This window comes from Anopheles stephensi, chromosome 2 (genome assembly GCF_013141755.1).
Source record: "Anopheles stephensi strain Indian chromosome 2, UCI_ANSTEP_V1.0, whole genome shotgun sequence".
NCBI classification, from domain to species: domain Eukaryota; kingdom Metazoa; phylum Arthropoda; class Insecta; order Diptera; family Culicidae; genus Anopheles; species Anopheles stephensi.
Window position 1 is genome coordinate 89,425,678 of NC_050202.1, and position 22,598 is coordinate 89,448,275.

At 47.8% G+C, this 22,598-nt stretch overlaps 1 protein-coding gene across 1 annotated transcript; it reads left to right on the plus strand.

Annotated features, from left to right (window-relative positions):
* Positions 1 to 634: 634 nt before the first annotated feature.
* LOC118505141 (dynein beta chain, ciliary-like) lies at positions 635 to 17,840 on the plus strand. The gene is made up of 16 exons (XM_036040493.1): positions 635 to 1,147; positions 2,102 to 2,272; positions 2,365 to 2,453; positions 2,595 to 2,931; positions 3,027 to 3,292; positions 3,353 to 4,051; positions 4,122 to 4,416; positions 4,478 to 5,471; positions 5,532 to 6,790; positions 7,283 to 8,665; positions 8,750 to 9,016; positions 9,748 to 10,080; positions 10,176 to 13,013; positions 13,100 to 14,496; positions 14,566 to 17,517; positions 17,627 to 17,840. The coding sequence occupies exons 1-16, from the start codon at positions 842 to 844 to the stop codon at positions 17,724 to 17,726; spliced, it is 13,686 nt and encodes a 4,561-aa protein (XP_035896386.1). The 5' UTR covers positions 635 to 841; the 3' UTR covers positions 17,727 to 17,840.
* Positions 17,841 to 22,598: the final 4,758 nt, after the last annotated feature.

A 22,598-nucleotide genomic window follows, 5' to 3' on the forward strand; every position in this document is an offset into this window, starting at 1 on the left:
GCTCCCGGTCGGATATCTATACTGACATTAGACACGGAACGCGTCTTCTGTAAGGCAAGCACGATCAGTCAGCGTGTAGCTTGGGTGCAGAGAAACATTTTTCACTTTTCCTCATACAGTAATGAACAATCGTCCTTAATCGTTCGGTCGGGATGGGAAGGGACAACAGCAACAACCAAAAAACTAGTCGTAAAAATGGAAAAAATAAATAAATATCGGAATTCAATGATACGTACGAATGAACAGCACTGCAGCAATCGTGCCACAACTGCACAGGCAAACCACCGTATTGCTTTTCGGCCGTATTTCGGGTGTTGTTTTGCCGGTGGGGTGAGTTTGTGGTGGCAACATTGCCGCTTCATCAGATTTTTCGTTGATTGAAGTCTTTCCCACATGGAAAACGGGTGGAAAAACTACACGTACTGCTACCCCAGCCTGTGTGCTTCCGGTGGATACCAAACAACACACACACACACACACACACACACACACACACACACACACACACACACACACACACACACACACAGCGTGTATCCCGTATCCAGGCAGTGGTAATGCGCGTAGCCGTAGTAAGCGTTGGATAGTTTGGTGCGGCTGCTACTTCTACTGCTACTGTGTGTGTTCGATTTAAAGTGGAAATTAATGCTCAATACTTTGCCCATTGCACGTTTGCACCTCGCGAGGTACGGACGCACCTCGAGCTGTTGTTTTGTTTTTTTGAGGTCCATTTTTTTCGGTGAGTGCAACCCGTGTACTTCTGAGGACTGTGGTGCTTTTGTGCACCGTGCGTGAGTGGTGAAAACTCGTTGATCCGGTGCCCGGTGCAGCGAAGGAAAGCATGGCAGAAGAAAAGAAGAAAAAGGATGAGAAGGAGGAAGATCCCTGCTCGGCTTTTGTCGGCCGGTACGTGATCAAGACGATGCGGCTGAAGGACGAAAAGTGGCAAAAGTTGATCGGGAACGAGGAGCTGCGGACGATCGTGATGGATTGGGTGATGCAGCCCGCCGTAATGAAGCTGTTCATAACGCTCAGCAATGCAGGAGCTCTGGTACCGAGCTACCATTTTGCGACCAACGCCAAGGGCAAGATATGCTACTTTGTCAAGATCTCGGAGATGGCTTTGGAGATTGGGAAAATCCGTGAGGTAGGTTAAACAACCTTAAATTCAGTTACATGTGGAGAACATTTGTGTCGATGTGTATAGGAGTCCAAAAAAGGAACTTCAGTTCGGTGTGGTTTGGGGGAAATGTTGCTTTGGTTTAAAACGGAACCCCTAAGTTAGCGAATAGCGCGTCGCATTCACCGACATCGTCGGTTACTATTGGGAACGGCCATGGCTACTTGGCCCTTGAATTGTTTATGCGTTCGATTGTGAAGCACGTTAAGGTTAGGGGAGTTGTGTTTTGAAAAGCTGTATACAGTACCGCCAAATTCAAGGTTCGTTGTAGTACCAGCTCAACTCCCTAGTGACGTCCCTTAGGGTCGATACGCGTACATACAGCCTTAAAATACACACTCTCAGTACCGCGAAAACCTGAAATTTCCTTGATATGATAATTCAAAGCACAAATTTAACAAATGTTTAATGTGTTGGTCCCAAAATTCCGACACGCTTCTTACAATGCAAATACACAGCTTGTTCACACTTTTGGGGTGCTCCTTTGCTTCCGAAAAGTTCCAACAGATTGCGTGCACAGATCCATTTAGTTCGCACACACCTTGCCGTGACCGCGCTGACTTTAAGCAACATCTTGGTAACGATCCGAATAGTGGACGTCGCTACAACGCGGCTAAGGGTGGCTATAAAATTTCTTAATTTAGGAACAATTACGACGTATGTAATCTTAAGGTGCTATTGGTGTGGTACATTTGCGGAACATGCAACACACGTGTTTTTGCAGCTGCTTGTAGAACTCCGCCGCAAAAAAACTGCTTGTCGAACACGATGCTATTGCATGACCTTGCAGCGTAAAGCAATACGTTTGATGAAATAATAGAAACTGCTAACGTCCTTGTAAACAAATTGAGCACACTGCTGATACACGGTCTGCAACACATTACACTTACTTCATTAAACGCTTCACCCAAACGCCCGCAGCAAATCATATACGGTGACCTCACACCAAACCCGATCGATGATCTGTCCATTCTGGTGGATGAGATATTCTACCCGATGATTAACAACCCGCAAAACCAGGAAGGATGGCCGACGGCAATCGTTAAGGACATCGACAACCATGTCCAGGAGTTGCGAAACATCATTTCCGAGGTATGTGTTGCGTAATGATAAGCAACAAAAAATGGCTTCAAATAATTATGACTAATGCTCTTCGCACGACACTCGTCCCACCAACCCCGTAGGTGAAAGGTAACATCATAAATCAAACGCTGCTACCGATGCCTATCGCCATCGACAACATTATGCAGGTCGGGGAAGAAGTTCTCGAAGGGTAAGTGTATCGCTTCGTGCCGATCCTTGAACTCCCATATGAGCAGGCAGTTTCCGCACACTGAGCAAAAATTAACTTTCTCCCAATTTCCGGCACACATCATTCACGGTGGCTCTAATTTGCTCATCCTCACCACACCAGCAACATCGATGCATGCAGCCTGAAAATGAAAAACTCCCTCGAGGGCATTATAATTAAGTGGGCTTGCCAGATTAACGACGTACTGAAGGAGGACTCGGCCCAGGCATTCAAGGACGGGCGCCATCCGACGCCGGTGGAGGAGATCAACTTTTGGGAATCGCGACAGAAAAATTTGCGCAACATCTACGCCCAGCTAACCGAGCCCAAGTCGCGCCAAATTGGTGTCATTCTCGAGGGTATCGATTCCGTGTACTCCACCTCGTTCAAGAACACGTTCAAGGGTGTCGTGCAGGCGGTGCACGAGGCGGATGATATCTCGCTCTATCTCAAACCGCTGGTAAGCTTCAAAATCGATCCCAACTTCGCTGGAATCATTCATTCGTTATGCATCATCATTACGCCTTCTCCTTTGTTGTTGTTGTTTCCTTGCAGCGAAAAACGTTCGAAACCTTCGAGAGTACCGATTTCGTCGATTCGACGGATATGATATCGCCGATGCTTCACCTCGTGTGTTTAGTGTGGGCCCACTCGTGTTACTATGGCATCAACTCACGGTTGGTGATTCTGTTTAAAATGATAAGCAACATGATGATTGCCGAGTCGAGCAAATCGCTTGATCCCGGCTCGCTGTTCCAAGGCGAAGTCGATGAATCGCTCATCAAAATCAGTCAGATTATTGATACGCTGGAATTCTACAAGTAAGTGGCGCACTAGATGTCGCTTGCGAATTCCCTAATCGCGAGCTATTCCCGTTGCAGATCCGAGTTTCACGACTTTCGTTCGCGGCTCAACGAGTTCGAAAAGCCCAACACTCAACCCATCAGCTGGACGTTTCGCACGCGGGACATCTTTCACCGTCTGGACATGTACATCGTGCGGCTTAATGAGATTAAAGACATCTTCAATACGGCGACGGAATTTAAAAAGCTTGAAAAGGTTGAAATCGGTGGGTTGCGAGGTCGTGCCATTAGTCGCAAGATTCAGGAAATTTACGACGACTATAACAAGCTCTACCAGCGTTGGGGATCGATACAGTACGATCCGTTGGATCCCGATCCGAAACTGAACGGATTCCAACGGGATCGCCAAAGGTACATCGAGAAGGCAAGCATTCTGGAACGGCGACTGGCGGCTCAGTTCGTTCTCGCTTTTGAGGAGTGTTTTAATGTGGAGCAGCTGATGAAGCTGGTGCAAGTGTTGGGTAGCTTGCTCAACCGGCCGCTCATACAGCCGGATGTGTCGCAAAAGATCGCTAGCATTGTCGAACTGTTCGATGCAGATATAAACGCCATCAAAGCTATATTCGAGAGTGGCCTTGAGGAGTACAAAAGTAAAGGGCTGAAGGGCATTCCTATTGACGATGGATTCCCACCGGTTGCTGGAGCGATTGCCTGGGTACACAAACTTCAAGATCGTATCAAGAAACCGTTGAATGAGCTCGTCATGATTGAGCTACCGTAAGACGATTCTGTCATATGCGCGATGAAATGTGTTTTACAAAAAAAAAATCTCTTTTTCTTTTGGCAGAATTTTTCAAAATGAAAAAGGACAACGGATGTTGCAGAAAGCGGAACAACAGAGAGAGCAGTTGGAAGATTTCGAGCAACAGCTCTTCTCAACATGGGTTGCCGACGTTACGAAACATATTGATAATTTTATGAGCAAATCGCTACTCAGTAGAACCGATCCCCGTTTGCTGGAGATGAACTTCAATCAAGTTCTTCAGACCATAATGGCCGAAGTCCGCTACCTGAAGTGCATGAAAGCTGTCAACATACCAGAGAAGGCACAAAATTATTATGCCTCGGGAGAAGCACTCTGGGTAAGAGTCCCTCATCGGACGACTCACTGAATGCTCTTACAAATTTTCTTTCCCATTACAGGCCGCCAGGATGAAACTTTCTCGCATTGTTGAATGGTACAATGAAATATGCAAAACTTGTGCACCGTGCGAGTTCGAGCTGATACAGAAGGAAATCGATGAAATCGATGCAATACTGGCGGACGCATGCTCCGGGAGGATCGATTGGAATAATTTCAATCAAAGCTTCATCGATGGGTTGTACGACAAGCTGTACAATCTTTACTCTCGTGTGCTGAAGGCTAAAGCAAACATCAAGAAAGTTCAGAACAGCATTCGAAGCTGGGGCCAGGTTCCGCTCTACGAACGGTTGAACGGTGATAACACCTCACTCATCAACATCGAGAACCGTTCCCTTATCGTTCAACGACGGCTAGAAGCGTGCCTGGATACGAAGAAACTCATCGAGAAGGTGATGGATGAAAACTTTAAGCTGTATTTCGATTATCTAGTTGCTTTGTCCGAAGAGAAGTTGTCCTCCACCAGTGGAACAAGCTCACAGCGTAGGAGTAGCTTTATAATGCCCGCTCCTGAACAGGCTGCAGAGCAAGAGGAGCAGCAACCAGTGAATGTTGTGGCTCTCGAAGTTCCAGACATTGAGGAAGAACAGTCGGCAGCTGATACGCTGGACGATGTACCGTCCTTGGATCAGTCAGAGCTTGGAAAGAACCTGTCTCAGCTGGAACTCTTCCGCCCCTACGAGGAGTATGTAGATTCAATACTCTCCAAAGAAATTATGGATGCGGTGCATGTAAGCGTTAAGTACATCAAATTTGAAATGGAGAATCGGCTCAGTCACAATACACCGATCTTCGAGATCAAGTACGAGCTACATCCGCCCGATACACGCTTCTGTCCCTCGTTGGATCCCTATGATCCGGATGGATTCTTCGCGCTGGTCGAAAGTATGATCACGGATATCTACTGCATGTCGGACATGATACCACGAGTCGCCCAGCCTCCAGAAAATGAGCGCACAGATGAAGAAGGAAATGTGTTTCCCGAGACTTACATCAGTAAGTTGATAAATTATTCTAAATTGTCTAGATTTTACTAATCAAATGTTGCAATTGTAGCTCATCTAAGCAACAACGATGCTATCGAGCGTATGAAGCACTCCATCATGCTGATGGTGATCCAGTCAACAAGAGAGGCGGAAAAGTATGTCAAACAGTTCGACAACTACAACTATCTCTGGCTGGACGATAAGCACAGTGTGCTAGCCCAATTCCTCAAGTATGGACGACCACTAACGCAAGACGAGATGGAAATGCTGCTCTCGACGGAAACTCCGCTCAAAGAAGTAGCCCCAACGTTGGAACAATTTAAAGCCCAGATTGACAGCTATATCGATCTCTTCGACGAGGTATACCAAACGGAAGTGTCTCACGTATTCGACACCTGGCTGTTGGTCGATTTTCGTCACTTCAAACATAAGCTACTGCACGAAATAGGCAAATGGTCGAACATCTACAAGCAAACGCTAATCGACCGGGTCGTGATGAGTTTGCAGGAGCTAGAAGAATTTAGCCTCGAGTGCGATGAGGTGCTCGGACTAGATGCGGCCGAGGAAGACTTCCCCACGCTGCTCAAGATACTGTCCGTGCTGAACAAGATCAAAGAACGTGAAACCGCCACCGACAACATGTTCGAACCGCTGAAAGCGACCGTCGATTTGCTGAAAACGTACAACGTGGAGTTTAACGAAACAGTGTACAAGCAGTTCACCGAGCTACCCGAACGCTGGCTGCACATGAAGAAGACGGCCCAGAAGGTGCGTGAAAAGATTGCCCCTGCACAAGCGTACCAGGTGGATCTGATCCGGAAGCGTATCAGCCTGTTTGACATTCGCATGAAACTGTACCGCGATGGATTCAAGAAGCTGCCCTGCTTCAAGGTCCCCTGCAAGAACGTGTACGACATCTGTGACCAGGTCAACCTAGAGCTAAACATCATGGAAACGCAGCTGAAGAATCTTACCGACTCGGCAAGCCTCTTCGAGCTAAGCCCGCCGGATGATACGAAGCTACGCCTTTGCCGGAAGGAGGTGAAGATGTTGAAACAAATCTGGGACTTTGTGTACACGGTGGAATCGTGCGTGAACGATTGGAAGAAAACGTCTTGGAAGAAAATTGACGTGGAGGCCATGGATGTGGAGTGCAAGAACTATGGCAAACAGATACGCCAGCTGGATAAAGATATGCGAAACTGGGCACCTTACCTGCATTTGGAAGCGATCCTCAAAAATCTTATGACCTCGTTGCGTGCCATAACAGAGCTGCAAAATCCTGCCATTCGTGAGCGCCATTGGTTCGAGCTGATGCAAGCCACAAAGGTATGTAATTTGGGCAATTGAGATTTACCCTTCTCCATGGTGCTTGATGATAATATGCTCCATTGTTGCATCGTTCGCGTGGTTTAAACGATTGGTTCTGTTTTCTATTCGACTTCATCAACACCAACGTAAATCACAACGCGGGATATCAGCTGATACAAACATATGGAAAGGAGATGCTGGTTTGTGATGGCTTTCTGGCAATTGCTGCCTTGGGCTTTGTTTGATTCTTTAATCGTTCACATTAATGCACAAGTTCTTGCACAATAGATTACACTTTAACAGCACGTTGTCAATGTTTGTGTCACTTCCTACAACTCCTATTTACACTGCACTTCAAGCTTTGATTAGCTCTGTTGAACAGAACTGTCAGATTTGTTGGCCTTATTTTGTTTATATTTCAATTTTTGTTTCTTCCCCACATGCTGTAGTTGTGTGAGTGTGAGTAAAATAATTTGTTGATCCTAATGCTAATGTGCCTCCGATTCCCAGGTTCGCTTCCAAATGGTGGACTCAACCACGCTTGCCGATTTGCTTGAGCTCAACCTGCACAACTACGAGGAAGAGGTTAAAGGTATAGTGGACAAATCCGTCAAGGAGATGTCGATGGAGAAAATGCTGAACGATCTACAAATTGCGTGGAAGGATCTGCAGTTTGACTTTGACCCGCACGAGCGCACCCACCTGAAACTGCTTAAAATATCCGAAGAAGTCATGGAAATGCTGGAAGAAAACCAGGTGCAACTGCAGAACTTGCTCTCCTCCAAGTACGTCGCATACTTTCTCGAGCAAGTGTCCCGATGGCAACTGGCACTCTCGAATGCGGATTGTGTCATAACGGCCTGGTTCGAGGTGCAACGAAAGTGGATGTATCTGGAAAGTATCTTCATCGGTTCGGAGGACATCCGGAACCAGCTGCCGGAAGACTCGAAGCGTTTCGACAACATAGACAAAGAGTTTAAACGACTGCTGGCGGAAATCGTCGCTAATCCTAACATCGTCAAAGCTACCAACCGACCGGGATTGTACGAGAAGCTTGAGGGACTCCTCGAGCAGCTAATACTCTGCGAGAAGGCACTTAACGATTATCTGGAAACGAAACGCCTGGCCTACCCACGGTTCTACTTCGTCTCGTCGGCCGATTTGCTGGACATCCTTTCGAACGGTAACCAACCCGAGCTAGTTGCGAAACATCTCACCAAGCTGTACGATTCCATCGCCAAGCTTCGGTTCGGCAAGAGCTCGAACAAAATTGCGGTCGGCATGGTGTCGAAGGAGAACGAAGAGTTTGTCCAGTTCAAAGACGAGTGCGACTGCGAAGGCAAGGTGGAGATATGGCTTAACCGCATCACCGACTCCATGCGCATCACGTTGCGGGATCTGTTCGAGCGGTCCGTGACGGCGTACGAGGAGAAGCCACGCGATTCGTGGATCTTCGACTGGCCGGCCCAGCCAGCGCTGTGCGCCACCCAAATCTGGTGGACGTCCGAGGTGAACGTGGCGTTCGCGAAGCTCGAGGAGGGGTACGAAAACGCACTCAAGGACTACCAGAAGAAGCAGATCCTGCAGCTGAACGCACTGATTGTGCTGCTGTGCGGTGAGCTTAGCCAAGGCGATCGGCAGAAGATTATGACCATCTGCACCATCGACGTGCACTCGCGTGACGTGGTGGCGAAAATGATACAGCAAAAGGTGGAAACCGGCCAGGCGTTCCAGTGGCAGAGCCAGCTGCGCCACCGGTGGGACGATAAGCTGCGGGACTGTTTCGCAAACATTTGCGACGCCCAGTTCCGGTACGACTACGAGTATCTGGGCAACACGCCCCGGCTGGTAATTACGCCGCTAACGGATCGATGCTACATCACCCTGACGCAGGTACGAAATCAAAAACCATTAAATCAACGTTTCATCTCATGTTTACTACATGTGACCACACGCACGCTTACGCTACCTTTGCAGTCGCTGCATTTAATCATGGGCGGTGCACCGGCAGGACCGGCCGGTACGGGCAAAACCGAAACGACCAAGGATCTCGGTCGTGCACTCGGCATCATGGTGTACGTGTTTAACTGTTCCGAGCAGATGGACTACAAATCGTGTGGCAACATCTACAAGGGCTTATCGCAAACCGGCGCTTGGGGATGCTTCGACGAGTTCAACCGCATCTCCGTCGAGGTGCTGTCCGTCGTGGCAGTGCAGGTCAAATCGATACAGGACGCCATCAAGGTAAGCGGTCCGGCCCCGTTCCGAGGCTTGCAATCGGTCGTACAAATTCGCCCCCGTACACAGTGGTGATGCCCGTCCCGTAACTGGAACCGATTTTCTTTCTCTTTGGTGGTTGAATAATGTTGTGTTGTGTGGTGTGGCGTGCGTGTGTGTGTGTGGTAATGATGTAGGGTGGGAAAAAGTATGCAACCCTTAGCGATAGCAAGGTAAATTTGTAAATCGATCGAATCCTTTCGGTGGTACACTTGTGAATAGCAATGTTTTTTGGTGATTTAGCGTTTCCTCTGCATGTACGTTTAAGCTGATTTTGTTCCGTAGCTAACGATGTTCATTTTACACAAACAGATTCTTAGTTTTCGTAAGTACACAAGTCCACTCGAACGTTGCCCCGAAATTTAAATCGTTCTTGTCTTCAAAGTGCATGTTTTTTTGAAGTAGTGGTGCTAGGTATTTTACTCGCTTTAAGTGTATTTAATGCTATCAAAACTTCACCGCTCACCTGTTTCCTTTCTCATCGACACTACTACTACCAGCACAAATCATACCATTTCTTACAAGCATTGCAATTACATCAACCTCGTTGTTTTTCCTCTGGTTTCTTTCTGTTCCATCCCTCCGCTTCTCTCACCTCTTACCACTCGGCCCGCCCTTATCTTGCACTACATCTGCAACATTCTTGCTCACCTGTGTAATGTCGCTGGGAAATGATAATCACATTTACATACAAATAGGGCAAGAAAACCATATTTAATTTTATGGGCGAAACCATCTCGCTCGTGCCCACCGTGGGAATTTTCATCACCATGAATCCCGGCTACGCGGGACGTACCGAGCTGCCCGAGAATCTGAAAGCGCTTTTCCGGCCGTGCGCGATGGTCGTGCCAGATTTCGAGCTCATTTGCGAAATCATGCTGGTCGCGGAGGGTTTCCAGGAGGCTCGATTATTGGCCCGCAAGTTCATTACGCTGTACACGCTGTGCAAGGAGCTGCTGTCGAAGCAGGATCACTACGATTGGGGTCTCCGGGCCATCAAATCGGTGCTGGTGGTTGCTGGATCCTTGAAGGTGAGTTCATTGAAGGGATTGTTTGCACCGTGGTGTTACCTTCGCCACGTACGCTTTTAACTCTTCTTTGGGTGTTTTTCTTCTTTTGTTTTTAGCGAAGCGATCGAGAACGTCCCGAGGATCAGGTGTTGATGCGTGCCCTGCGTGACTTTAACATACCGAAAATCGTAACGGACGATGTGCCCGTGTTTATGGGGCTGATTGGCGATTTGTTCCCCGCGCTGGATGTGCCGCGAAAGCGTTCGCCCGACTTCGAGAAGCTTATCCGACGGTCGACGCAAGAGATGAAGCTGCAGCCCGAGGATAGTTTCATTCTGAAGGTGGTGCAGCTGGAGGAGCTGTTCGCCGTAAGACACTCGGTGTTTATCGTCGGCAATGCCGGCACGGGCAAAACGCAAGTCTGGAAAGCGCTCTTCAAAACGTACCAAAACCAAAAACGCAAACCACACTTTAACGATCTTAACCCGAAAGCCGTTACGAACGATGAGCTGTTTGGCATCATTAATCCTGCCACGCGCGAATGGAAGGATGGGCTGTTTTCCGTCATCATGCGGGACCAGGCGAACATGCCCGGGACGGGACCGAAGTGGATAGTGCTGGACGGCGATATCGATCCGATGTGGATCGAAAGCTTAAACACGGTCATGGACGACAACAAGGTGCTGACGCTGGCGAGCAACGAGCGGATAGCGCTGACGAAGGAGATGCGTTTGCTGTTTGAAATTTCCAACCTTCGCACGGCGACACCTGCGACCGTATCGCGCGCCGGCATCCTTTACATAAACCCGCAGGATTTGGGCTGGAATCCGTTCGTCGCGTCGTGGATTGATTCGCGCGAAACGCAGGCCGAGAAGGGCATCCTGTCCGTGCTGTTCGACAAATACATCCCCCCGCTGATGGATGCACACAAACGATTTAAAAAGATTACACCCATATCGGAAATCGCCATGATCCAAATGACTTGCCACCTGTTGGATTGTTTGCTGACGCCGCAGAACCTGCCGCCCGAGTGTCCGAAGGAGTGGTACGAAATATATTACGTGTTTGCCGTGATTTGGGGCTTCGGATCATCGCTTTATCAAGATCAGCTGGTCGACTGGCGGACCGAGTTTCACAAATGGTGGATCAATGAGTTCAAGGCGATACGTTTCCCGCCCGGTGGAACCATCTTTAGCTACTACATCGATCCGGAAACGAAGAAATTTAATCCCTGGACGGAGCTGGTTCCCTCGTTTGAGCTTGATACGGATATTCCGCTGCAGTCGATGCTGGTTCCCACGACGGAAACTACACGGCTTCGCTGGTTTATGGACATACTGATCGAAGACAAGCATCCGATAATGTTGGTTGGTGGGGCAGGCTCTGGGAAGAGTGTCATCGTGGCGGATAAGTTGAGCAGTCTTTCCTACAAGTACGCCGTGACGAACGTGCCATTTAACTTCTACACCACCTCCGAAATGTTGCAACGTGTGCTGGAGAAACCGTTGGAGAAGAAGGCGGGCCGAAACTATGGTCCACCAGGCAATAAGACGATGGTTTACTTTGTGGACGATATGAACATGCCGGAAGTCGACACGTACGGCACGGTACAGCCACACACGCTCATCCGCCAGTTTATGGACTATCGGCATTGGTACGATCGGGCGAAGCTATCGCTAAAGGACATCCACAACTGTCAGTTTGTTTCGTGCATGAATCCCACCGCTGGATCATTTACCATTGATCCACGGTTGCAGCGACACTTCTGTGTGTTTGCCGTCAGCTTCCCAAGTGGAGATCCGTTGTATCACATCTACTACTCGGTTCTCTCCCAACATCTGTCCAATCCGATGAACAAGTTCAATCTGGCTACACAGAAAATCTGTGCCGCCTTGGTAACCTGTGCCCTGAATCTGCACACCAAGATGGGACAAATGTTCCTGCCGACGGCGGTTAAGTTCCACTACGTGTTTAATATGCGCGACTTGGCCAACATCTTCCAGGGGATGTTGTTTGGCAACGGAGAAACGTGCCAGGAACCGAACCAACTCATCCGACTGTGGGCTCACGAGGCAACGCGTGTGTACGGTGACAAGCTGGTCGAAGAGCGAGACATTGACAACTTCAACAAACTGATCGTGGATGTGGTGAAGAAATCGTTCGAAGAGATGGATGAAACGAAGGTGTTTTCGAAGCCAATCATTTACTCACATTTCGCGGAAGGTCTTACCGATCCGAAGTATATGCCCGTCGCTAGCTGGGAGATGTTGAACAAAACGCTAGAGGAAGCTCAGGCCAACTACAACGATATGATCGGTGCGATGAATCTTGTGCTGTTTGAGGATGCAATGAGCCACATTTGTCGCATCAGTCGCATTTTGGAAGGACCGCGAGGAAATGCATTGCTGATTGGTGTTGGTGGTTCCGGTAAGCAGTCTCTGTCCAGACTGGCGGCTTTCATATCCGGACTGGAAGTGTTCCAGATACAGCTTAGGAAGGGATATAGCATTGTGGATCTTAAGGCAGACTTGGCGGTACTGTACATGAAGGCAGGTGTTAAGAACGTTCCCTGTATGTTCCTGATGACGGATGCGCAGGTGGCAGAGGAATCGTTTTTGGTACTGATCAACGATCTGCTAGCATCGGGAGAAATTCCTGAGCTCTTCCCGGAGGATGAAATTGACAACAACATCATCAACGCACTGCGCAACGAGGTGAAACAACTTGGCATGATGGACTCCAAGGAAAACTGCTGGAAGTATTTCATCGAAAAGGTGCGCAAGTCCCTGAAGTTGGTGCTGTGCTTCTCTCCTGTTGGATCGACGCTACGTGTCCGAGCTCGCAAGTTCCCAGCGATCGTGAACTGTAGCGCCATTAACTGGTTCCATGAATGGCCCAAGAATGCCTTGGAGTCTGTGTCAACGCGCTTCCTCTCGGAGATTGAAGTACTACCGGTAAGAGCATGGGGAGGTCTCTTATCTAGCTATAAGTTAATATTGATGTAACAATGTCTCTTTTACTCTTCCTATTCAATTCTTAGCCGGAACTGGTTGAACCAATTGCTGTGTTTATGTCGTACGTGCATGGTACAGTGAATGAGATGTCACAAACGTATCTGCAAAACGAGCGACGCTACAACTACACCACACCGAAATCTTTTCTGGAGCTTATCTCGCTGTACGCGAAGCTGCTCACAGACAAAACGCTCGAGCTGCACGATCGAATCCATCGTCTGGAGAGTGGTATCCTGAAGTTGGCCGAGTGTGCCAAGCAGGTGGACTCGTTGCAGCTTCAACTCGCCGATCAGGAGATTGTGTTGAAGGTGAAAAACGAAGAGGCAGACAAGCTTATCAAGGTGGTGGGTGCAGAAAACGAGAAGGTCCAAAAGGAGAAGAACATTGCTGCTGAAGAGGAGCTTAAGGTGCGTGTTATTGAAGAAGACGTCGGTGCGAAGGCAAAGATCTGTGAGGAGGATCTCCGGAAAGCCGAACCAGCGCTACTTGCCGCTCAAGCTGCCCTCGACACGCTCGACAAGACGAACTTGACGGAGTTGAAATCGTTCGGCTCTCCACCGGATGCCGTAGTCAATGTGTGCGCCGCTGTGTTGGTGCTGTTCTCTCCGAAGGGCAAGATACCGAAGGATCGCAGCTGGAAGTCGTGTAAAATGATCATGAACAAGGTGGATGTGTTCTTGAACGATCTCATCTACTACGACAAGGAGCACATTCATCCTGACGTGATCAAAGCACTGCAGCTGTATCTGAGAGATCCCGAGTTTGATCCGGACAAGATTCGGGCCAAGTCAATCGCTGCCGCCGGGCTGTGTGCGTGGGTCATCAACATACACAGGTTCTACGAGGTGTACCAGGTGGTTGAACCGAAACAGCGTGCGCTTAACGAGGCGCAAACCGAGCTGAAGGACGCGCAGGACAAGCTCATGGAGTTGACGTCCAAGATTACGGAGCTGGAGGATAAGCTGGGTGTGATCGAGGCCGCGTTCAACAATGCGCTGGCGGAGAAGCAAAAGTGTCAGGACGAGGCGGACAAGACGGCCTTTACTATCGATCTGGCGCATCGTTTGGTGAATGGACTGGCATCGGAAAATGTGCGATGGCGGGAATCGATAGCCATGCTGAAGGGTCAAACGGTGACCCTGCCGGGCGATGTGCTATTGGTTGCTTGCTTTATCAGCTATGTCGGTTGCTTCACCAGACGATACCGCGTCGAGTTGCAGGAAAAACTGTGGATTCCCACGTTCCGCATGTCCCGACCGATGATACCGTTCACGGAAGGTGTTGATCCGCTGAGTTTGATCTGCGACGATGCAATGATCGCGTCGTGGAACAACGAAGGTCTGCCCTCGGATCGTATGTCCGCCGAGAATGCGACCATACTGACGTACTCCTCCCGTTGGCCGCTCATGATCGATCCACAGCTGTGAGTAGACGGGGCTTGAGGGCCATTATACTCCACCGAGATCATCATTCAATTTCTTTCTACTTCCAGCCAGGGAATCAAGTGGATCAAGCAGAAGTATGGCGAAGAGCTCACAGTGTTGCGTCTCACCGTTCGAGGGTATCTGGACGTGATCGAGCGATGCGTTGTGAATGGAAAAATCCTCCTCATAGAGAACATTGGCGAAACCATCGATGCCGTACTGGATCCCTTGCTGGGTCGAATGCTCGTGAAAAAGGGCCGATGTCTGCGGATGGGTGAAAAGGAAATCGATTACAATCCCAGCTTCCAGCTAATTCTACAGACGAAGCTTGCGAACCCACACTACAAACCGGAGATGCAAGCTCAAACGACTCTGATCAATTTCACCGTCACAAGGGACGGTCTAGAGGAGCAACTGTTGGCCGAAGTAGTGAAGGCCGAACGTCCCGATTTGGAGAAGCAAAAGGCGGATCTAACGACCGAACAGAACAAATTCAAAATTACACTCAAACTTTTGGAGGACGATTTGCTCAGCCGGCTCTCATCTGCCGGTGAGAACGTGCTCGAGGACGCCTCACTCGTGCTGAATCTGGAGAAGACGAAGAAAACAGCAGCTGAGGTCGAGATCAAGGTTCGGGAAAGCAAGAAAACGTCCGAGGCAATCGATATCGCGTTCGAAAGCTATCGATCGGCGGCCGAACGTGCGTCTATTTTGTATTTCATATTGAACGATCTGCACAAGATCAATCCTATCTATCAGTTTTCACTGAAAGCGTTCACGACGGTGTTCAAGGATGCGATCGCCAAAACACCGCCAGCGGACAAGCTGAAGGATCGCGTCATTAATCTGATCGAGTCGATCACGTTCGCGGTGCACATGTACACTACGCGCGGTTTGTTCGAGAAGGATAAGCTCATATACATGGCACAGATGGCGATCCAGATTCTGCTGCACGCGAAAGAGATAGATCCAGTAGAGCTGGACTTCTTGCTGCGCTTCCCGTACACACCGAACCTAACGTCACCGTTCGACTTCCTGTCCAACAGTGGCTGGGGTGGCATTAAAGCGCTAGCGAACATGGACGAGTTCCGGGCGCTGGATAAAGATATTGAAGGATCGGCGAAACGTTGGCGCAAGCTGGTCGAATCGGAATGCCCGGAGCGAGAAAAGATGCCGGGTGAGTGGAAAAACAAGAACGCACTGCAAAGACTGTGCATAATGCGCTGCTTGCGTCCGGATCGGATGACGTACGCGATACGGTTTTTCGTGGAGGAAAAGCTTGGCGCCAGATACGTTGAGGCACGCACGGTTGAGTTTGCACGCTCGTTCGAGGAATCGAGCGCGAGCACACCGGTGTTTTTCATTCTTTCGGCCGGTGTCGATCCGCTGAAGGATGTGGAAAAGTTGGGCAAGAAGATGCGATACTCGTCGGATTATGGCAATTTCTACAACGTGTCGCTCGGACAGGGCCAGGAAGTGGTTGCGGAGGCGGCGATGGACGTCGCCTGCAAGGAAGGTCACTGGGTGATTTTGCAAAACATTCATCTGGTTGCAAAATGGCTGCCAACGTTGGAGAAGAAGATGGAAGCGACTCAGGAAGGAGCACACGTGAACTACCGTCTGTTTATCAGCGGCGAACCGGCACCGTCGGCCGAGTATCACATCATACCGCAGGGCATCCTCGAGTCTGCCATCAAGATCACGAACGAACCCCCGACGGGCATGCTGGCCAACGTGCATAAGGCGCTCGATAACTTCAACCAAGAAACGCTTGAAATGTGCGGCAAAGAGGCAGAATTCAAGGCAATCCTGTTCTCTCTGTGCTATTTCCATGCGGTTGTGGCGGAACGGCGCAAGTTTGGTCCGCAGGGTTGGAACCGGTCCTATCCCTTCAACGTTGGTGATCTTACCATCAGTGTGTACGTGCTGTACAACTATCTGGAGGCGAACAATCGCGTGCCGTGGGAAGATCTACGGTATCTGTTCGGTGAGATCATGTACGGCGGTCACATTACGGACGACTGGGACCGTCGGCTGTGTCGGACGTATCTGGAGGAGTTTATGCAACCGGAGTTGGTGGACGGAGATCTGAACTTTGCGACAGGCTTTCCCGCACCTCCCAATCTGGACTATGTTGGGTATCATAACTACATCGACGATAATCTGCCCTCGGAGTCGCCGCATCTGTACGGGTTGCATCCGAACGCTGAGATTGGCTTCCTGACCACCCTGTCCGAGCAGGCGTTCAAGACAATATTCGAACTGCAGCCACGTGATTCTGGAGCGGCGAGTAGCTCGTCCATTAGTCGCGAGGATGTGGTGAAGAACATTATCGACGATTTCCTGGACAAGTTGCCGGAGGAGTTCAACATGGTGGAGCTGATGGCACGGGTCGAAGACCGTACACCGTTCATAATCGTCGCGTTCCAAGAGTGTGAACGGATGAACATTCTTGTGCGAGAGCTTAAGCGATCGCTCCGGGAGCTTCTGCTCGGTCTGAAAGGTGAGCTCACCATCACGACCGACATGGAGACATTGGAAGGATCGCTATTCTTCGATCAGGTGCCTGAAAACTGGACCAAGCGTGCGTATCCTTCGATGTATGGACTTCAGTCATGGTTCGCCGATCTGCTGATACGCATCAAGGAACTCGAAGCGTGGTCAAACGACTTCAATCTACCCTCGTCGGTGTGGCTGGCTGGGTTCTTCAATCCGCAGAGCTTTCTCACGGCCATCATGCAGCAGACGGCCCGCAAAAATGAGTGGCCCCTGGACAAGATGTGTCTCAGCTGCGACGTGACCAAGAAGTGGAAGGAGGACTTTAGTGCACCGCCGCGCGAGGGTGCGTACGTGAACGGGCTGTTCATGGAGGGTGCCCGGTGGGACGTGAACGTTGGCTCGATTGCCAACTCGTTGATGAAGGAACTGTTTCCCCAGATGCCGGTCATCTACATCAAAGCCATCACGCAGGACAAACAGGAGACGAAGAACATCTACGAGTGTCCTGTTTACAAAACGCGGTAAGTGTAAGGGGGCTGGCGGGACACGCTCGTCCGGGAGCACTGATACGTTATAAAGGAACGTTTGACTGATGAAAGTTCTCGCTTTTTTTGTCTTGTGATTTTGCAGAACCCGTGGCCCTACATTCGTGTGGACGTTTAACTTGAAAACGAAGGAAAAATCAGCCAAATGGACACTCGGTGGTGTTTGTCTTCTGCTGCAGGTTTAAGCAAACATTCACTTCTAAATTATGCACCATATAGTGGTTTACTCACCTTTCGTGCTTTCCATTAAGTGATGAAAAGGATCTAATAAATTAACGCAACTGGTTAGAAGCAACAAATTCTAGTATTCTCTTTTTTCTCCTAACGTTTTATTTAGTGTAGAAACTTAAATTAAATCTTTAAGATTTTTTTAAGAAACACATTTTGAATTATAATAGCTTAACATACTCAGTATCTTAAATAATCAACACGCGAAATACACGTAAAATTCAAATCAATTTGAAAGTCAGCGTGTAACGACTTTATCTGTAATGCGCATTGCATACAATCAGGGTTATATCGCATCGAAGGCTGCATACAACGAAAGCTTTGCGAAAAGCATACCTTCGGGCTGATTCTATTTACGGCACCTAGATGTCATACCCATGAGTTACTATTACTGACGTACAGGTGGCGCTAGTAGAACAGCTTTGAATGTTTTCAGTTGAATTATTTTCACGCGCTGTTTGGAAAGTTAATGTTCGAGTTCTTCAGCATATTTCACAGCTTTTTGTGTTAGGAAACACTATATTTCAATTACAGAGTATTATAGAATGTCTAAATTTAATTCAATTCAAATGAAATTAAATTCAAAAAAATAAAAGAACTCATTTCAATGTTCGTTGGCAGTAGAGACTTTTTATTGATCATTTCAAACAATCGCACTTCCTTTCATAGTCAGCGTCATCGCCGTTTCCAGGTAAAAGGCAATATTCATTAAAGAACAGATACAAATCGTAACCAGTACATCAATAACCGGTACACTGGATTCGGGATTCTGCCCAAACAATACCACTGTTTTCTGGTAATTTCATCCATTCTTGGCAAAGTTTCGTTCCTAAAAACCTACCGACAACAGAATTTGTTTGCATGCCCGTTCAGTCTAGTTTGGTTTGTATCATATTGACGCGGCGGTACCAGCGCACCCTTCAAGCCATACTCAATTTCTGCTTACGAACTCACACACCCTTTCTCCCGTTAGTGTGTGAGTGTGGCTGTGTGGCTAAGTGGCTGTGTGCGTTACCGGAATCGGATGTGCAAACAGAGCTCCAAAAATTTAATCAAATAAATGAATATATCCTAGATCCTTTCAAGCTAATGCGGTCCCTCCAGCCGTGTCCAGGCGCCTTGCTACGCTTCCTCGTCTACCGATACCTAATAATCTGCCAGCGTGCTCTTTGGTTCACCAAAAGTGAAGGCAGCTCACTCACGCCGAAACAACAATAACAAAACTAAAGAGCGAGCAGGACCGAACGATGCTTTTCGCCGGAAAACTATATCCCTCGATGCTGTGGGAAACTGAGTACATTGGCAAATAGAAAGATAAATATGAATGCGATATTCTTATATTCTGCATCCGGCCGATCACGTCCATCGTCCGTCCGTCCGTTTGTCCGTCCGGCCCGATTCGGACTACCGCATTTGGTCAGCCCATGGCCAGATGAGCATTAATTATCGCTAGTGAATCGCTCGCTCTAGAAGCCGGTGCCAAGCAATTCAATTTCGTCCCGATCGCTCTACCAACTGCTCAATTTCTTCCATTATTGACACCGACGGACAGTCGGAGGATAACGCAATTTTTCCTTCACTTCACATACTACCCTCATACATCATCATTCGTCATGACATCTAGCTGGCTCCAATCGGTCGGTCGGTCGGTTGCTTGGTCGCTCAGTGAGTTCGCCAATAATACCGCCCAGCGACGGGCGAACTAAACTAATCCTTAACCGGCAAACTGGACACTGGCAGTGCGGAGTGTGTCGCTAGGGCGTTCCGAGGCGTCCATTTTAATTTGATATTTTAAAAGCTTCTGGCTACTGATTGATCCGTGTCACTTTAGCGATGGACAATTCGGTTCGGCTGCACCCACATCCGACCGGGAAGGAGTAGTGTAATCCGATCCGAGCCTTCTTGCCAGTAGCTTAAGGCGCGTTGCAATTGGCTCAATGCGGCTAACGGGGTCGCATTTCGCATTGGTGGTCGTCTGTCGGTGAATATTTGGGAGCGTCTTGCGGTCAAATTTCGGGGCGAATGATGATCGATTAGCCTGGTAAAGGATACCGCTGTTCAATTATGGAGCAATAGTTTTAGCTTAATCAGATATTGCTTTCGGTAGGATTAGGAGCAAAGCAAGAATTGTAATTTTCATATTTATATGAATATGCTTCCAACTATTAAAGAAGGATAAATTAAGTGTACGAAAATTATTAAAAAAAAACTCTTCTAGTCAGTTTTGTTAACTAGGGAGCAATGAGAAGAAATGAAAGACAATAAAGAGAGAAATGGGAGAGAATAGAGAGATAATCGAGAGAGAAATGAGGCAAATAAGAAAGAAATAAGACAAAATGCGAGAGAATCGAGAGAAAATCGTGAAAAAATTGAGAGGAAAATGAGAGAGAAATGATAGAGAAATGAGAGAGAATTAAGAGAAAATCGAGAGAGAAATAAGCGATAGTGGAGAGCAAATTGAGCAAGAATCCAAAGAAAAATAACAGTGAATTGAGAGAGAAATGAGCGAGAATAAGAAGAGAAATAAGTGAGAAATAAAAACATAAATCGAGAGAGGAATGAAAGAAAATGAAGAAAAAATCGTGTGACAAATGGGAGAGAAATAAGAAAATGTCGAGAGAGAATCGAGAGAGAAATGAAAGAGAAATCAATAAGACTCGAGAGAGAAATGACTCTCTCGGTTCTCTTTCATTTCTCTCGCCATTCTCTCTCATTTCTCACTCGATTCTCACTCACTTCACTCTCGATTCTCGCTCATTTCTTTGTCGATTTTCTTTCGATTTTTTCTCATTTCTCTCTGATGTCTTTCCCGATTTTCTCTCACTTCTCTCTGATTTCTTTTTCGATTCTCTGTTATTTTTCTCTCTATTCCCTCTCTATTTTCTCTCCATACTCGATCATTTCTCTCTCATTATCCTTTTGATTTTTTCTCGGTTTTCTCTCGATTCTATGTAATTTTTCTCTCAATTTTCCCGCAATTCTATCTCATTCATATCTTTTCTCTTGATTTTCTGACGATTTTTTCTCTAGTTCGCAAAAATAACCGGCCAAACTACTTATTTTTTAAACCAATTCAATCTTAGTTATTCATTAATACCTTCTTCTACAGTTGTATTGCTGAATTTGAATAACTCGTACAAAAATATATAATTTCAATCTCTATTCAGTTACTCACTTGTAACTCTTTGTACCAAGACATTCTCCACACCTGGAAAAGGACTCGAAATAGTCGAGGATATGTCTAGTCGAACAACACTTGTCCTTTCCTTTGATTCAATGCGACAATAAGTGTCCTACCTGATTTCATAAAAGGATTCATCCACTTCAATAGCCTCAAACATCTCATTTTCTCAAAGAATCCATAAGAAGCTAAACAAACTGTCCTCCATGTTCCACTCAACGTTCTACATAGACAAGCACACGGAACGAGCTGCTGAATAGATGGCAACGATTAACCCATTTCATAATTAATATCTATGGCATTAATCAAAACATGACCATGCGCGGGATGATATCAACACATCTCACACTTTCATTTGCCGCATTCGGTAGCTAGCGACCCCGACGAACGCATGACGACCTCTCGGCCTTTCGTTTTTTCGGTTTTCCTGGTGCTGAGGTCCATAAAACTCCGCACCAGTATCGTACGCAATTAATCAAACACAGTCCCTCGTTTTGGACTCCCCACAACGGTCCTTCTTACCGGTCCTTACCTTAAATCTGTACGGGTCCACCGACACGGACGAAAAAACGAAATCAATCAATCGTAAGGCATCGTCCTTTCATCTTGCTACCTCGAACAATCGTGGTCGATGCTACGGCACATTTACAGCCAAGATATAGCAACTTATTTCACACCGCGGCCAACACGTTGCCCTGCCACGGGGATGGAATTTCTTTCATATAAAATTAATATCTCCACTCCGCTGCAATGTCTATCAATGAGAATGGTTCGGCCTGTGGGAGAGATGACATCGGGCGTAACTTGGTGGCATTGGCAGCTTGGTTGGTTTATAGCACCTGAAAGCGACCTGTCACTCGGATGCAGCAAAGGTGCAAAGTGACTTTTTATAGCTGGTGCACCGGTCCGTTGTGTGTGACACAACCGTTTTCTTTAATTTAAATTCTCAGAAACCTGCGCATCCGCGCCCCAGTAGCTAGGTGGTAACTTTAAACAAATTATCCACAACCGATTTCAGCGCACCGACTGAGCATGCAGTTGCAAGTGCGCAATCGCGTATCGGTTCGCATTAGCAAATTATTTCTCACACGAGTGTGAAAACGGCCGCTGAGGTCACTGCCGCACCAAAGGGTGTGACTGGCATCCAACTAGCTTGGGTTGGGGCTGGCACACCAAAGCGTGTGCCCAGATGGACACGTGACCGGAAAGGAGGACCCCTTTTTCCACTAATTGCTTGTTACAAAAAAAAAACGAGCCAGAAACCTTTAAAGTATGTCCGGCACACCCGTTTTTTTGGAGAGTGAGGAAGAATAATTGATGAGTAGTCGTGACACGTGATTCGTGCACGACTTGTTGCTGCATACGGGATGTTGGGAAGATTTGGGATAGTTCGCTACTGCAACCACACCGGTCGTGGTTGTGCATCAAAGTTCGATTGCGTGTCTTGTCAGGGTGGACGTACGCACGTAATTACGATATAATGGGACGCTAGACGCTCTTTATCTACACTACTCTGCGGCGATGCAACCGCCAACCAGTGCTACCGATTCAGAATTGATCGATGCGATCAGTGGAATAAATGAATCATTTTTTAATAGTTCCAACTCAAGACCGTCTGTAGCCAATAAAAGGATGGATTTTTATTATG

What these genes read in the sequence shown, in the direction of transcription:
- LOC118505141 (XM_036040493.1), top strand. Translation starts at nt 842, where the DNA reads ATGGCAGAAGAAAAGAAGAAAAAGGATGAGAAGGAGGAAGATCCCTGC. An exon ending in CTCGTCATGATTGAGCTACC is followed by an intron (nt 4,052 to 4,121) that starts GTAAGACGATTC and finishes TTCTTTTGGCAG; the next exon opens with AATTTTTCAAAATGAAAAAG. An exon ending in CCTCGGGAGAAGCACTCTGG is followed by an intron (nt 4,417 to 4,477) that starts GTAAGAGTCCCT and finishes TTCCCATTACAG; the next exon opens with GCCGCCAGGATGAAACTTTC.